The sequence below is a fragment of the Chinchilla lanigera genome, unplaced genomic scaffold, assembly GCF_000276665.1.
Source record: "Chinchilla lanigera isolate Chin_1 unplaced genomic scaffold, ChiLan1.0 scaffold00136, whole genome shotgun sequence".
NCBI lineage: Eukaryota > Metazoa > Chordata > Mammalia > Rodentia > Chinchillidae > Chinchilla > Chinchilla lanigera.
This window is the reverse complement of record NW_004955537.1, coordinates 2147782-2164029: the sequence shown is the minus strand read 5'-3', so window position 1 is coordinate 2164029 and position 16248 is coordinate 2147782. Positions and strand designations below refer to the sequence as shown.

At 41.2% G+C, this 16248-nt stretch overlaps 1 protein-coding gene across 16 annotated transcripts in view; it reads right to left on the bottom strand.

Annotated features, from left to right (window-relative positions):
* Positions 1 to 16248, bottom strand: part of Ccdc30 (coiled-coil domain containing 30) — a 120855-nt gene that overhangs the window by 43796 nt on the left and 60811 nt on the right. For 12 of the 16 annotated variants that reach the window (XM_005410602.2, XM_013507761.1, XM_005410601.2 and 9 more), the window contains 2 exons: positions 5313 to 5492; positions 574 to 783 (listed from right to left, as the gene is read on the bottom strand). In XM_005410602.2, coding sequence (XP_005410659.1) covers positions 574 to 783; positions 5313 to 5492 — 390 coding nt within the window. Of the gene's footprint in view, positions 1 to 573; positions 784 to 5312; positions 5493 to 13644; positions 13889 to 16248 lie in introns of all 16 variants that reach the window. The other 4 variants (XM_013507757.1, XM_005410599.2, XM_005410606.2 and 1 more) reach the window with 1 other exon arrangement.

Here is a 16248-nt window from a genome sequence, read left to right as displayed (position 1 = left end):
TGTTGTATGCTACTGCCACCTGGTGTTAGGCACTCTTAAAACACCAAGGCAGTATTTCAAAATACTTCATTTCATAACCAAAATCCCTCTAAAAATTCACAAAATTAAAAAACCATACAAAAAATCAATCCAAACAAGAGGAAAACAAGCCATTGACAGGCTGAAAATGTACAGCAGTTAGTTCCTTTAGTTCACATCATAGCTTTAATGAAACTCACAGTTTTAAGTTCATGCAGGGTTTTTTTTTTTCATGCAGTTTTAAAAAACATGTAAGAGGGGGCTGGGGATTTAGCTCAGCGGCAAAAGCGCCTGTCTGGCAAGCGCAAGGTCGTGAGTTCAGTTCCCGGTACCGGAGAAAAACCAAAAAAAAAAAACAAAAAAACATGTAAGACTTTACTGAAACTGTACGAGCGGGTGAAGTCAAACCACAGGAAAAAAATGGAGGGGAGTAAAGAAAATTAGTATTCTGTCAAGTTTGTACTATAGCTAGTTGTTAAAATCCTTAGGGAAGTAGGATTTCAGTGGTGGCATTTGGCACACGCTGTTGAATAAGCCTGAGGACACAGTGATTACCTTTCCCTCTGCCTCGGCAACTTTGGATTTCTCCTGAGCCAGCTTTTCCTGCAGGTTGCTCTGTGACTTAATGCTCTGAGCCTGCTTTAGACCTTCCAGCTCCAGCTCCCTGATTTTCTGCTGACTGTGCTTCCACTCTGCCGTGAGAGAGCAGCACATCTTTGTGTTGTCTAGCAGCTTCTGCTGGGCCTGCTTTAGTTCCAGTTTGACCTGGAGGAGGGGAATAAGTGAGAACGCGACACATAAGCACAGAGTGAGCAGAAATGTGAGCCAGGATCAGCAGCCCTCGGAGGAGTTCAGCCTCCCAAACACTGAACACGGCTGATGGCTTCTCGGGCAGCCAGGTGTTGGTAAGGTTTGCCAAAGTTCATTAAGTCAGGGTGCAGCGGAACAAGGAATTTTCTCAAGAGTTTCTATTTTTGCACAGCCTAAACTTTCATTTACTTCAAGGTGGCTTTCATCTCTACAAGTCAACATAACTGTTTATGCCAGTGGCCGCTCCGTTGTCAAAGTAAGCCCAGTGTGCGGGAGGCCTCTATCTCAGGATGTCCTCCTCTCCTGGCAGACGACGCCGGCCTTCCCTGGCTGTCACTTACTCCTCTGTATCCTTCTAACTGCCAAAATTAAACTCTGTGATGCTGCCCATATAGCCAAGGTTGTCTTCTTTCAGTTTCCCAATTTTGATAAATAAAGCCACCACCCAGCCTTTTGTGTAGGCCAGAAACCGGAGAGTCACCCTTGGGGGCTCCGTTTCCATCACGAGCCAGTTCCCATCACTGAACACGTGTTGCCCCTCTACCTCCACAACCGCTTTGCCACACCGTCTGAGTCATTTTTGCTGGCACCACGGTCTAGGTCAGTGACGGCGAACCTTTTAGAGACAAGTGCCCACACTGCAACCCCAAACACATTTATTCGTCATAAACGGCCAGCACTGCAACTAAACCTGAATACTGGGGTTTTGGTTTAGAAAAACAACCGTTGCCCACTGCTTGGTGAGCAGCCGACAGAGATGGTCCTGTGCGCCGCTGCAGCACACGTGCCGCAGGTTCACACCGTTGGCCTGGATCACCATCGATAGCCTGGGCTGCAGCAAGCGCTTCCTCACCGGCCTTGCCATTTCCATTTTTATTCCTGTTTAACCTAGTCTCAACATATTGTCTATGTTGCAGCCAAAACGTTCTTTTAGAAACACAAATTGACTTGGATTCCTTTGCTTAAAATCCACCAGTGATTTCTTGTTACTCCATGAACAAACCCCAGCAGCTCCCCGGCCTGTGTGACCCAGCCCTGTCTCCTCCAAGCCATCTTGTTATTTCCTCTTCTCCCACTGAACGCCTGCCATGCTGGTTTCTATTTCGTTTCCAACACACTTCCATTTGCCAGGAATGCCTTCTCCTTTTGTGTGGTTGCCTGCCTGTTCTTTAGGTCTTAGCCTCAATGTCACTTTGCAAGAGAAAATTTTCATTATCACTGTAACTTCAACTAACCCTAAATGAAAATTTTCAGTATCATTTAATCTGAAGATGTCACCTTGTTTGTGATATCACTGCTCCATATCACATTTATTTCATCCACTGAACTTATCACAAATTATAATTAAGCATGCATTTATCTACTCACCACCCTTCTTCCTCATTTTAAATTCCAAGAGCAGAGGCCATGATTTCATTTACTTCTCAATACCCCAGGCCTATCAAAGTGCCAGAGAGGAAGCGACTAAGACTACTGCTGAGCAGGTGAAGAAGCACAGGACCCTGTGGACTAACAGGGCCTGGTGAAAACATATCCTAGGCAGGGAAGGCTTACAGATAAAAATGTTTGTCCACACAGGAAATAGAATTCGTTGGTTTCAAAGCTTTTCCGTTGAATTAACGCAGATTACAATTGTAATACGTATCTCCACCTGTGACTTCTGTGTGTTAACCAAGCAGAATCTTTCGAGTGACTTTAAAAGTTAATAGTGTTCGACCTCTTGGCGTGCCAGTTTCTTTTTTGTCTGTAACGTGAAGATACTAACTACTCACCTCACAGGATAGCTGTGCAGCTACATTAAGTAAGTCAAAATAGTTAAAGCACCAAGAATGGAGCCAGACACACAGGAAACACCTACTAAGAGTTAACTGTTATTCAGGTAACACTTGTAGAACATCTATTGTATTTCAAGCGTAGAACTAAGGCATTACTAATGTCACTCTTATATTTTTTCGGTTTCCACATCTATACAGTGGCTGGGCCTAGCACTGTATCCCACTTTAGACATGAAATGCTGAATCTCCAACAGAGCTGGCAAATGAGAAAGGAATATGTTTAACAAAAGATGTATAGAATTATAATATCAAATGAAACTAAAGACCTAAATACACTACATACTTCATAAATGGGAGGATTCACTACTGTAAAGATTTAAATTCTGCCCCTATTGACGTAGATTCACTATAACGCCAACTAACCCTAAAAAGTTATATTTTTGAATATACAAGTGAGTACATGTAGATATGTGTGTGCGGGTTGACAAACTGGCTATAAAACTTACACGGAACTTCAAAAGGCCAAGAATAACCAAGATATCCTAGAACAAGGAAAACAAGGTCAAAAATATCTTCTCCATTAAATATCAATATTTATATGAAGCTAAAGTAACCAGTATAATCAAGGTTGTGGGGAAACTTATAAGAGATAAAACAGATAAAATATTGATAAAAAGAAGTTAATGTATATGATATTATTTAGGTATCAGACATCCAGATGGAGATTTAAAAGAGGAAAAGAAAAACCTCTTTGTACCAACCTACAATTTATCCACCCTTGAAAGACTGTTCACTGATTCAACAAATATTTATTTTTTATATTTGGGGTTTTTTGAGACAGGGTCTCAGCATGTAGCCCAGGCTGGCCTTGAACTTGCAGTGATACTCCTGCCTCAGCCTCCTGAGTGTTGTGATTTCAGGTGTGTGTTACCACGCCCAGCTCAACAAATATTTATAGGGTGTCAGTGGCATGGAAAACATCACAACCTGTGTAGTTCTGGTCATTGTACCTCAAGAAGGATGTAGTATAGGGGCCAGGGATATAGCTCAGCGACATGGCACCTGCCTGGCAAGGGCGAGGTCCTGAGTTCAATTCCTGGTTTCAAAAAAAAAAAAAAGAAAGAAAGATGTAGTATTGTCTGAATATGTTCAAAGTTAACAATTAAAATGATCTAAGGCTGAAGGAAAGGTGAAAGGCTATCATTCAAGGAAATATGAAGATTTAGAATTTAGTTAAAAACTCTCTAACTGTACAGAGGATTGAGGGAATATAATCACAGTTTAAAAACTCTGAAAAAGCTAGGTTTGAAAGCAAACAACAGCAATAAAAACAAACCTTACTAAGTGTAAGGACAGGAATGAGGTTTATTCAAATAATCCTGGGATCCTAGAAAGGCTTTCTAGAAGTTTGAGATAAATAAATATTTTTTTTCCTCTCTGTCTCCTCTATTAGATGTGAACTCCAGAATAGCAGGGACTTTTATGGTCCATTTTTATGTCATTTTTCAAATGAGATCCATTTATCCCTGAGACTAAGTGGGCATACTTTTCTCACAAAGGGCCAGGCAGTGAATATTTTAGACTTTGTGGATCATGTGGTCTCTGTCACAACCACTTAAAGCTGCTATTATAACATAAAAGCAGCCATAGGTAACGTGTAAAGTAACAAACATGGCTGTATGGCAATAAGGCTTTATTCACAAAACAGGAGGCAGGCAGCATCCTTCATAAAGGCCAAAGTTTTCTGACCTCTGCACCGTGCAGACCAGGACTGTGTCCATTTTGCCTGCTGTCAGCTCTCGGTGTCTACACCAGTCCCTGTGTGGCAGATGCATGATGCTGCTTTTATTTGTTGAATGTTAAATTCCAGAACCTTAGTTAGGGGCTCGCAGAAACCAAGTCTTTATATATATTCACAGAAATGTAGATACATTACCTTAATATAAAATGTATTACCATTATAATTTAACATAATTAAAAGGAGATAATGTTTTAGGAGATGGTTCACTTTAAACATTTATACGTATCTGTGGAGGTCACAGAAATTTAGGTAATGATTTTGGATAATGATTTCAAAAGATTGAGTAACTTTAAAACATTTTCTGTTTTTTATTTTTTATTTTTTGTCTTTTGGAGACAGGGTCTCCCTATGCAGTTCAGGCTGGCCTTGAGCTCACTTTGTAGCATAGGCTTGTCTGGAACTCACAAGGATCCTCCTGCCTCAGCCTCCTGAGTGCAGGGATTATAGGCGTGCACCACCATGCCCAGCTTTAAAACATTTTTTGAGCTGGCTGTGATGGCAAACACTTGCAATTCCAGCACTCTACCAGGCTGAGGCAGAAGGACAAGTTTGTGTACAGCCTGGGCAACTCAGTAACTTCGTAAGACCCTGTCAGTCACTCGATGGCTAGGACTGCAGCTCAGTGTGAAGGCCCTGAGTTCAATCCCCAGTACTGAAAACACACACACACACACACACACACACACACACACACCCAAGCCAGCATACATACTCCTTTAGGAGCGGAGAAATGACAAAGCCCCGTTCTCATTTAGGAAGGAAAGCTGGCAGAGGCGGTTGCTAAGTAGCTCACTGTCCACCCATCTGTGGATCCCATCGTGCATCATAGTGTGTGGAATTCATCGACTCATTTACTCTCAGGGCCCACTGAGACCCCCCAGAGAAGGCCATGCTGCTGCTGGACTCACCTTAACGCTCTCTTCCTGAAGTAAGCTGTTATGTTGCTTTAAGTCCAAGTTCTTTCCTCTCTCATATCGAAGCTCTTTTTCCGCGGAGTTGCAAAGGATTTGGAGCCGACGCAAGTTCTGGCGAAGCTGTTGTAGTTCCTCTTGCTGCTCATATTTGAGCTTTTCTCCAGATGATAGATACTAGAGCAAACATTTTAAAAGAGAAACATGTTTGAAAGAATATTTGTAAAACATGAGTTCAAGCTGTGCGAACTTGTCAGAACGAGGCTATTCACAGGTACATGTTTCTGGAGTTAGCTTACCTATAATAGATCCACTTGTATGGCTAGTGGCTGATGTTCATGTCATATACCAACTGTTAGGTTAGAATGACAGCAGCAGGAAAATTATGGGAACAAATGTAGTAAGGCCTACACACTTAACCTTATTCTCCCAAGTCAGGAAGGGCAGCAGAAGCATGCAGATTTTAGGGCAAAACATCCCTTGGTGGGGATGTTGGAGACAATGTGTGAACTTGAGTGTGTAGCATGTGTATGTATGTGTACAGTGTACATATATGCACACACAAGCGTGTTTACTGGCAAAAAGAGAAAATTAAGTGAGAGATTTTCATTTTTTAGCCTTTACACTCAATTTCCTTCGACAATTCTTCTCCAGTTACTACTAAAGAGCAGCGCACCTTTTTAAGGCTGAATAGTACTCCACTGTTTTACAGTACATACATTTCATTTTCTGTTTCCATTCACCTATTGATGGACACTTAGATTAAGTCTATAACTGTGAATGATGCTCCAATATAATGGGTGTGCAAATACTCTTTTTAATACACTGATTGCAAACCCATTGGGTATATTCCTGGATGTGGAATTGCTGGATTGTGTAATAAGTTCTAAAATTCTTGAGGAACATCCCTATTTTTTTCTCAAAGGCTGGACTAATTTACATTGCCACCAACAGTATACAAGAGTTTCCTCTTTCTGTACCTTCACCAATAAATCCTCTGGAGTTTTGATAGCAGATTTTTTTTTTTTTTTACTGGAGGCAGGTGATATCTCTTTTTTTTTCTATTGAAACTTTTGTGTTTTATTTACTCTTTCAGGTTCTTACACTAGGGAGACAACACAATGCTTACACATGTGAGTCTGATTTATTTCACTTATGAGTATACTCTCTAGTTGCATCCATTTACCTATAAAAGCCTCACGTTTCGCTCCCCAAAGACTCATGCACATCCCTTTATGCACAAGGTGTTTAGTCCATCTGCATGAGTTGCCAAAGTCCTAACAGTTTCAGCACTGCTGAAAAGTCCAAATCCCAAGTCTCCTCCAAGATGTAGGGCAAACTCTTAGCTGTGAGCCCCTATACAAATGAAAAGTTAAACACTTCCAACATTCAATGGCACAAAATAAACACTACCATTCCAAAAGGTACAAACTGGGGGATACAGCGCATTGGGACCAAAGCAAGTCCAACATCCAGCAGGGCTAACATTATGTCCTGTAGTTCCATGTCTAGCATCTGAAGCAACTTGTGGCACATTGTAAGCTCCAAAGGCTTGCATGAGTCCACCCCTCTGGCACTTCCAGTGGTTACAGCCCCCACGGCTTCTCTCTTGGGCCCACTTTGCTGGTGATATCTCAGTGTTTTTGATTTATATTTCTCTGATAATTAGTTGTGTTGAACGTTTTTTCATGTACTTGTTGGCCTTTTTAATGTCTTCTCTTGTAAAATGTCTATTTGGGTCCTTTGCTCATCTTTTTAAATTGAGTTGTTTTCTTGCTAGTGAGTGGTTTGAGCTCCTTGTTTTGGATGTCAGTTCTAACCAGGTGCATGTCTGAGAATATCCTCCCCTAGTCTCTCCACTGTGAACGATACTTTCTTTGCTAGGTAGGTTTTTACTATGATGTAATTCCATTTGTCAAATTTTGCTTTTTTTGTTTTTATGTAGTTTGTTTTGTTTTGCTTGTTTGTTTGAGACATGGTCTCACCATGCAGTTCAGGCTGGCCTTATACTTGCAGAGATCCTCCTGCTTCAGCCTCCTGAGTGTTGGGATTACAGGTGTACACTACCACACATACCAAATTATGCTTTTGTTACATGTGCTTTAGGTGCCGTAGCCAAGAAATCTTTGCCAAGACCCATGTCAAACTTTTCCCTTAAGTACTCATCAACTGATGAATAAAGAAAGTGTGGTATAAACATATATAATAGAAAGCTATTTAGTTTTTAAAAAGAAAGAAATCGTGACACTTGCCACAACATTGATGAAGTTGGCAGACATTACACTGAGTGAAACAACCCAGGAACAAAAAAACAAACACTGCATGATCTTACTTACATGTGGAATCTAGAAAAGTTGAACTCATAGAAGCAGAGAATAGAGTAGTGGTTGATAGCAAATAGGCTTGGGGTCATAAAATGAAAAGATTTTGGTAAAGGGTACAAAATTTCAACTGGGATAAAAATGTTCTGAAGATCTGTGCGACAGCATCAACTACAGTTGATAACACTGTATTTCATACTTGAAAATGATGAACAGTACTGTTCTCACCACATACAAATAATAAGTATATGAGGTGAAAAATATGTTAATTAGCTAGGTTAATCATTTCACAATATATTCATATAATAAAACATCACAGTATACACTAGGAATATGTGCAACTTTTATTGTCAATTATATCTTTTTTTTTTGAGACAGGGTCTCGCTGTGCAGTTCAGGCTGGCCTTGAGCTCACTTTGTAGTGTAGGCTGGTCTTGAACTCACAAAGATCCTCCTGCCTCAGCCTCCTGTGTGCTGGGATTACAGGTGTGTGCCACCATGCCCGGCTGTCAATTATATCTTAATAGAGCTGAAAAATATGTATGCATAAAACAACAACTCTCCCATCAGCCCTCTCCAGTGCAATACCTGTTTTTTTATTTTATAGAAAAAAGGTAAAACAAAATTTCATAACAGAATAATAGGAGAATAACAACAGTTAACACATTACATGTTGTTATCTTTAAAGCAGTTGCGCAGGGTACCAGACATGGGTATAAAAATTTCTCCAATCGATATTAGCACCAGTGCAATATTTTAAAGGAGTAGTCATTTGGATTTTCTACAAAAGGTAGGCAGGCACACATAGGTGTGGCAAGTAGATAAAGAATTCAATCTTATACCATTTGTGGAGGAGATATACCCAGAGTTCCCTTGGTCCTTGTCCAGTGTGATCCTGTCCATTCCTTTCTGATATGACTATGTCATTATTTCAGTTTTACAATGCTTATGTCCCTAAAGCAACAAAGAACTCCCCAGGCCCTGTTAGCCCTTCAGTTTCATTCTGGTTCAGTCAGAAAGGCAGCGAAGATCCAGCTTACATGTCTAAGAGCTGAAAGGCTCCAAGATCCCCAGGGAAAATTCTTTAATGGATCAGAATGTAACTATGAAGAACGCTAGTTTCCATCTTGAATCTACTGTTTATTAACTGGATGATCTTGGAAAGGGTACTGAGGTTTCTCTATACTGCAGTTCCTTCATCTTAAACTGAGGGCTGTGATGATAACTGCTGGGTGAAGTGACGAGCTCCGCGTGCGAGCTTAGCAGGACACCTGACACCTGATAAGCTCGCAAGGACATCACCCCGTACTGTGGGTGCTGCTCGACTTTCTTTTGAGGGTCTTCATTTTCCATCTGCAAAAAACCTGGAATATGTTGGTCACCACTGTAGTGTCTTGCTTAACCATTATACAGCAGCTTTGAATACTTAGTCATCAGCAGCCTATAGAACCGCTCATTATACCAAAATAGAAATATACAAGGGAGGCACCCCATTTGTACCAATGGCACAAAATTTTAGCCTGTTTTGAAGACTGGAAAAGCCAGAAAAATACTTCTTCCTACTTATATTTTCCAGTCCAGTGATTTTGCTAGAGTAGAAATGATTTTTCTTTTTTCTTTTTTGTTTTGGTACTGGGAATTGAGCTCAGGGCCTCACACCTGCCAGGCTGTTTTGTTTTTTGAGACAGGTTTCCCTGTGTAGTTCATGTTGGCCTTTAACTCACTGTGTACTCCAAGCTGGCTTTGAACTCACAGAGGTTCTCCGTCCTCAGCCTCCTGAGTGCTGGCACTACAGGCATGCGCCACCACACCTGGCAAAAATTATTTGTCAAGAAAGCCAACTATTAAGGCAGCTACCAGTCAGCCAGTCAAGCAGCTAGCACAAAGAATCTATTTTTCCTAGCACATAGATCAGCTCACTGGTAGGAAGTTACTGCAAGAGGATATGAACTCATTCAAGCTACTAGAAACCTTATAAGAGGCAAAGTAAATACAATGAGTCTTTCCTGGATCAAGCAACAGATTTATTAGCCAGTTACCCTCTTAAAGCCTCCAAACTTAGATTCCTCAAAAATTAAATTGGAACTAGCCATGGTGGCATATGCTATAATCCTAGAACTTGTGAGGTTGAGGCAGGAGTATCACTATGAGCTTGAGGCTAGCGCTTTGCAAACCCCAGTGACAACCACCCCCCACCAAAAGTTGTTATTAGCATTATCTTAATTTTATAGGATTTTACTATTTTAAAAACATTTTAATTACAATCCAAGCCAGGCGTGGTGGCGCACGCCTGTAAATCCAGCACTCGGAGGCTGAGGCAGGAAGATCGTTGTGAGTTCGAGACCAGCCTGGGCTACAAAGTGAGCTCAAGGCCAGCCTGAACTTCATAGTGAGACTCTGTCTCAGAAAGACAAAAAACAAAGCAAAGCAAAACAAAACAAAACAAAAACCATAAAATAACAATCCAATACCAACCAGGTTCATTTAATCAGTGCAATTGTATTGTGGGACTAAAGTGATGACTGCTGGCTTTAAATATTCTCATCCAGTGGATGCGGATGGGCTGGGCTGTTGAATTCTGGTACCATTACATGTATGAACCATCAAACTAAGTCCACTTGTTCTGACATCATAATCATCAAGCATGACATTTACGAACTGAATGTTTTAGTTCTCTACAGGGAGAAAATACACTTCATTGAAATGTGCTCAGGGTATAACAACTAGTTTATATTCTGATTTTATCCAATAGCTTTAGAAATGTGGTAAAGTTTGGTTTTCCCATGAGATGTTTTAGCCCATCTATTGTAGGTGAGTCAAACCCTGAGTGAATTTACCAACACTGTCCTAGGGGGCTTTTGAGAGTGAGCTTGCCAGCTTTCTTTAGGAAACCAGCTTGCTGTGGGAACTGTGCGCTTTCTCTGAATTTTTTTTAAGCGGGGGGAAGCAAATGGCACAGCAGTTAAAAGACCGGGCTCTAGAGGAGACAGATCAGTGTTACAATACTTGTCCATGTGGCAAATAATGTGCCCATTCTGCGCATACTGTCTCACCTCCCCCAAGCCGGGTTCCCTACCAGTTCGGTGGCAACAGTAATATCCCTGTCTTCATGGGCTGCATAATATACATGGCATTTAGCATAGCACCTACGGCATAGTAACACTAACATGTTAGGAAAAAACTAATTTTTTTTTTTTTAATTCTTGAGAACAGTTCTTTTTTCTTTTCTTTATTAGTATATGTTTGCAACATGTATACATATTGCATCTTAGTCTGTTACCTTCCCTTTTCCCTAAATCCTCTCCCTATCTCTGGATAAGGTCTACTTCCCTGTTTCTTACCATCTATCTTTTATTTTACTCTTTAAATTATTTAAACTTTGGGTTTCTCATATAAGAGAAATCATGCAGTGTTCATCCTCCTGAGTCTGATTTATTTCACTTAGCTTTGTTGTCTCAAGATGCATCTGTTTTCCTACAAATGATTCAGATTTATCCTTCTTTATGGCTGGGTGGTATTACATTGGGCATATACACATTTTGTTTACCCATCCATCTGTTGAGATATAGGCCATTGACATATATATGTTGACATATAGGCCATTTCCAAGATTTAGCTGTTGTGAACGGTGCTGCTACAAACATGGGTATGCACACATCGCTGTAACATGATGCCTTTAACTCTTTTGGGAAGACACCTGAAAAGGTATAACTAGGTTGAATGGAATTTGTTTTTAGTTTTTTGAGGAGTAAGCTGGAATGTCAGTGTTGTTTTGATTTTATTTCTCTAGTGGCCATAAACTATGGTAGGTTTTAAGCCTATAAAAGAAAGATAATTAACGCTGTTTTCAGCTCTGTGAAAGTACTACCTAGAATTCAACTGCCTGGCAAGCTCACCTGGAATAGTGTTGAAGAGCAGAAATTAAGGCACAAAGACCATCAGCAGCCACAAGTGATGTCACAAAGTACTTGTGCACAGTGCTGTTCATCCTTGTTCATAAAAGGCTCATGGTTCATTTTCGATGTATCTACTATTTGCGAGCCTTCCATAAAGCTTGGTGTCTGGCTCAGCCTATCACTGCTTAAATGTGCACAGATTAAAGAAAGCATAGCAATGTGGTGGATACTATAATCTGATGACGGGATGAAGACCAGAGAACTATACACGCGAACATATGAACTTGAAGGCAGAACAGCCTGCAGTCGCTCACTGGTCAAAGACCCCTACACACTGAAATTGTTCTGAGATTATCACTGCACAGAACATGGCGGGAAAAGTATCTGTCCAAAATGTATTTTTCTTTCTTGACTTCTTAAAGAAGTAAATGAAACAACACGTATAACAGTTGCACGGGAAATCTAAAGTTCAAAATATAAATGTAGTATTTTTTCCTATCAGGTTCACATCTATTTTGTCCATTACTATATGTGCCTTAACATAGCCTGACACATCATAGGTAATATTGGTTTAGTAAATAAATAGGATCAACTAAATTTTTTTCAATAATTCATGGTCACTATTATGAGAAAACAATTCCTTAGCTATGCCAGCATTCAGTGAACCCCTAAAATGGTATTCAGTAGGATTTGTCCTACAAAGTAGCCACTTTCCCAAGTTTCTGTAGGATATGTATATGTTTCACAGTTTTTCACTGGGAGCTGAGAAATGGGTTTCAAATAATGGGGGGGAGTTATTAAAGAAAATTATTAAATTAAGCAGTTGGCAGCTTTCCTACTGTAAAAGTACACCGATATTTGAAGCTCCTTAGCAAAACCTGTATAATCTTTGTGAGCACAGTTCAGCCACTGCTCAGGCCTCTGACCCTGGCCCAGTGTCCCATAAAGCAGTGGTCCCCAACCATTTTGGCCCCAGGGACAGTTTTGCGGAAGACACTTTTTCTGTGGATGCAGGGTTGGCGGGCTTCTGTATGAGCGTCTCACAAACAGCATAAAACTTAGGCCCCTTGCCTGTCTGGTTCACAGTAGGGTTCACGCTCCTATGAGAACCTAATGCCTCTGCTCATCTGCCAGAAAGGGAGCTCAGGCAGTACCGTGAGCAGGAGGCTGGCTTTGAACACAGCTTTGCTTGCTGCTCGCTTCTACTGTGCAACCCAGTTCCTAGCAGGCCACGCATCAGGCTGGAACTGTGTGTGAGGGGTGGGGACCCCCTGCCACAGAGGGAACCCCTGCACTCTCACAGAGGTATAAAATTAATCTCCTTTTGGACATTTGTTGTCACGCTCCTCTTCCGTCTTCTGAAAAAGTCCCATAACTCCCACTCCTTCCAAATGTGGATCTGAATCTCCTTTTAGACATCTATTGTCCTGGCTTACTCTGACTTCTGTAGTCTTCAAACTCTACATCCAAGTCTCTTTTCAATTATATCGTTGGCTTCCTTTTAAAAAAGGGAACACTTGAATCATTTTTCTAGTGTATATTATCAAAATTTTGATGGTGTTTTATTTCTGAGGCCTAAGGTCTTCCTCTGTTGATCTGTAAATAATTTCACAAAAGGTGCATATAGGGAAATCTTAATTTGTTTAAGAGTGACCTGTAAAATTAAGGATCAAAATGTGCTTGGTAGTCAACCCCTTTATTTCTTCTGCAGGCAGATCTGTATTAAATAACAAAAGCCATATTTAAAATAATTCTGTTTGAAGACTTTCCCCCCACTAAAATGGAGTAGTTTGCACACTAAGCTATATACCAGGAATAGGGAACGTGGCATATAACCTGCCATCCCCTATCCCACTTGCCCCAGGGCAGATGAACAATTAATCAATTTTTTTTTCTCCCCTGCTGGGACTAGATGGAACTTAAGAACCTTTTAGTAATAAAGTGAATCCACTGATGGGTTTAGTTCTGGTTCTAGTGGCTATTTTGGTACTACTCAGGCTATGGTTATAATCTTGCATAAATACACATTAATGCTGATGTTTTATCTGATGCGGATAGCCACAGGTGGTGGTGGGTAACAGGCCAGGGGAAGTGTGTGTCTTTAGCACCTACCTGGGTGCTACTGTCATCTGAACTATCCCCAGAGTTCTGCGACTGAGGGAGGCTCTGACTCACGGAGCTCAGCTCTTCTCCGAGCCTTGTGGCTTCCTGAGGCTTCTCACTCAACTGCTGTTCCTTATCTTTCACAGCACGGTTCTGATGTGAGTCCTCCTCCTCCTGCCCCTCTCTTGGAAAAGCGCCCTCCTTTCCAGACTCCTCTGGAATTCCTTTCTGCTTACTTTCTCCTAATACAGGACTACGGTGCAAATATAACAATAAAAAATATGAAAGGCTTATTATGATAGCAGAATAGGGCACAAAATATCTAGAAGTCAAGAAAGTACTGCATACAAGATTTTTAACTTGAATTCTTTAGCAGAATAGCTTTTCCCCCTGTGAACTTTACAAAGGGGTCATATTTTCTACTCACACTCAGGGAAATGGTACATCATAGACGATTTGTTTGTAGCCACACAACCAGTTTAAATGGGCTTCACACTTTTTTAACTTTGGGAATTGTATTGGGCAGACGCAGGTCATAAAGATTGGAAACCATCGATCAAAAAGCATTTGGCATTTTGGTAAGCACCGGGGCTACCATAATAAGTAGTCTCTGACCTAAGGAGCTAGTAATTAAGAAATACGAATAGAGCCAAGTATGGCGGCACATGCCTGTAATCCCAGCACTCAGGAGGCTGAAGCAGGAGGACTGCCAGGAGTTCAAGGTCAGCTGGGGTTGCACAGTGAGGTCCTGTCTCAAAAAACCCAAAACACCAAAACAAATAAACAAAAACCCAACAAACAAACAAACAAAAGAAACACTAATGTTTTTAAAAATAGAAAAAAATGAGGAAATACCAATACTTACAGGCAAAAAGAAAAAAATTAAGACCCCACCCAAACCTGCTACTTCAGTCAAGGGCTCAGGGGAAGGACAGCCAAGGAAGAAAGGAAGGTTTTGGACAGCACTCACTTTACCCCGGGAGAACACCACAGGAAAACCGGCCCCACCTCAACCAGCCAGCAAGCCTAGACTTTCACCCTGACCAGGCATGAGGAACTTCAGAGCTCCCTACTAGTGTGGTATCAGAGAAGGCCAACTAGGGAGCAGCCCCCACCCCTGCAGTAACAGCCTCCCTATCCTTCCACCTGGTGGTAAGAGGCACCCACACTTCTACCTTTCCACTAGGGTGGTGCCAGAGATGCCCAGTGGAGAGTCAGATTTTCATCATCACCCAATACCATGAAACCACTCCACTCTGTGGTGACCGAGTGGAGGCCTGGCAGGGAGCACGGATTCCAGGACAACCGCTCCTTTCTTGAATGTCCATGAGGGCTGAGTGAGAAACCTGGGGTTTCCTGGGTTTTCTTATTGGAGCCTTTTATTTTTATCTCCTATCCAAGCCTAGCAATAATTATACACCTGTAATCTTCCTCCACCATAGGGTTATCAGAGGTCAGCTAACAGAGGGTTAAATAAGATCTAGAATCTTGGCCAGATGTGGTGGTGCACGCCTGTAATCCCAGTACTTGGGAGGCTAAGGCAGGAAGGTTGCTGCGAGTTCGAGGCTAGCCTGGACTACACAGTGAGTTCAAGACAAGCCTGAACTGCATACTGAGACCCTGTCTCAAAAAAAAAAAAAAAACAAATCTAGAATCTTTATATATGAGAGGTGTTCCAATTTCAATCTAAAATCACTTATTCCTGGAATGAGGAAAATTTCAACCTGAATGAGAAAAAGGCAACATACACGCTAAGACTGAGATGTTAGAATTATCTGACAAAGATTTTAAATCAACCATGATAAAAATGCTTCAGTGAACAACTGAAAATATACTCGAAACAAATAAAAAATAGCCTCAGAAAAGGAAGTTCAGCAAATAAATAGATGATGTAAAGAAGAATAACATAGAAAATTGAGAGGTAAGGAATATAATTACCAAAATTTAAAAGCTCAGTGGATGGGACCAGAAATAGAATGGAGAGAAGACAGAAAAGACTCAGTGAACTTGAAGACAGAACCACTGAAATTACCCAATTCTAAAAAACGGAAAAAACAGTGGGGAAAAAAATGAACAGAAACTCTAGGACCCATAGGATACAACAAAAGATCTCTCTCTGTGTTATCAGACCTTAGAAGGAAAGGAAAATGAAGGCAGGGCTGAAAAGCTCTTGAATAAATAAAGATTTTAAACTTCTGCAAAGACATAAAGGAGACCCCAGAGCCTTGGCATCGCCACCTCAGTTTCTTATCTGCAGTCACCGCTACCTCCCTCTCACTTCGCCAGTGCCTGGCAGGGCCACATCTTGGGGAGCATCAGCGGCTGCCTCAGTGCTGAAATACTGAATTAGGCTCCAGTTTTTTCTTCCTATGTAAAAGTCCAGTTTTTTCTGGATTCTGGCTTTTTCCTTTTACATAATTTGTTCCCAGCATAGTCATAAGTGTCTTCAGTTCCTCGTCCTGCCCGAGCAGGTCTCTGCCTGCTGTTCCATTCTCAGCATTCCATGCCCCCTTTCCTCTCTTCACCTGCTATCTATGGGCCATTTTTAGGACATAAAATAAATCACGCTTTCCCTTTCACCATAACATGTGCCTCCTAGAAATTACCCCCCCC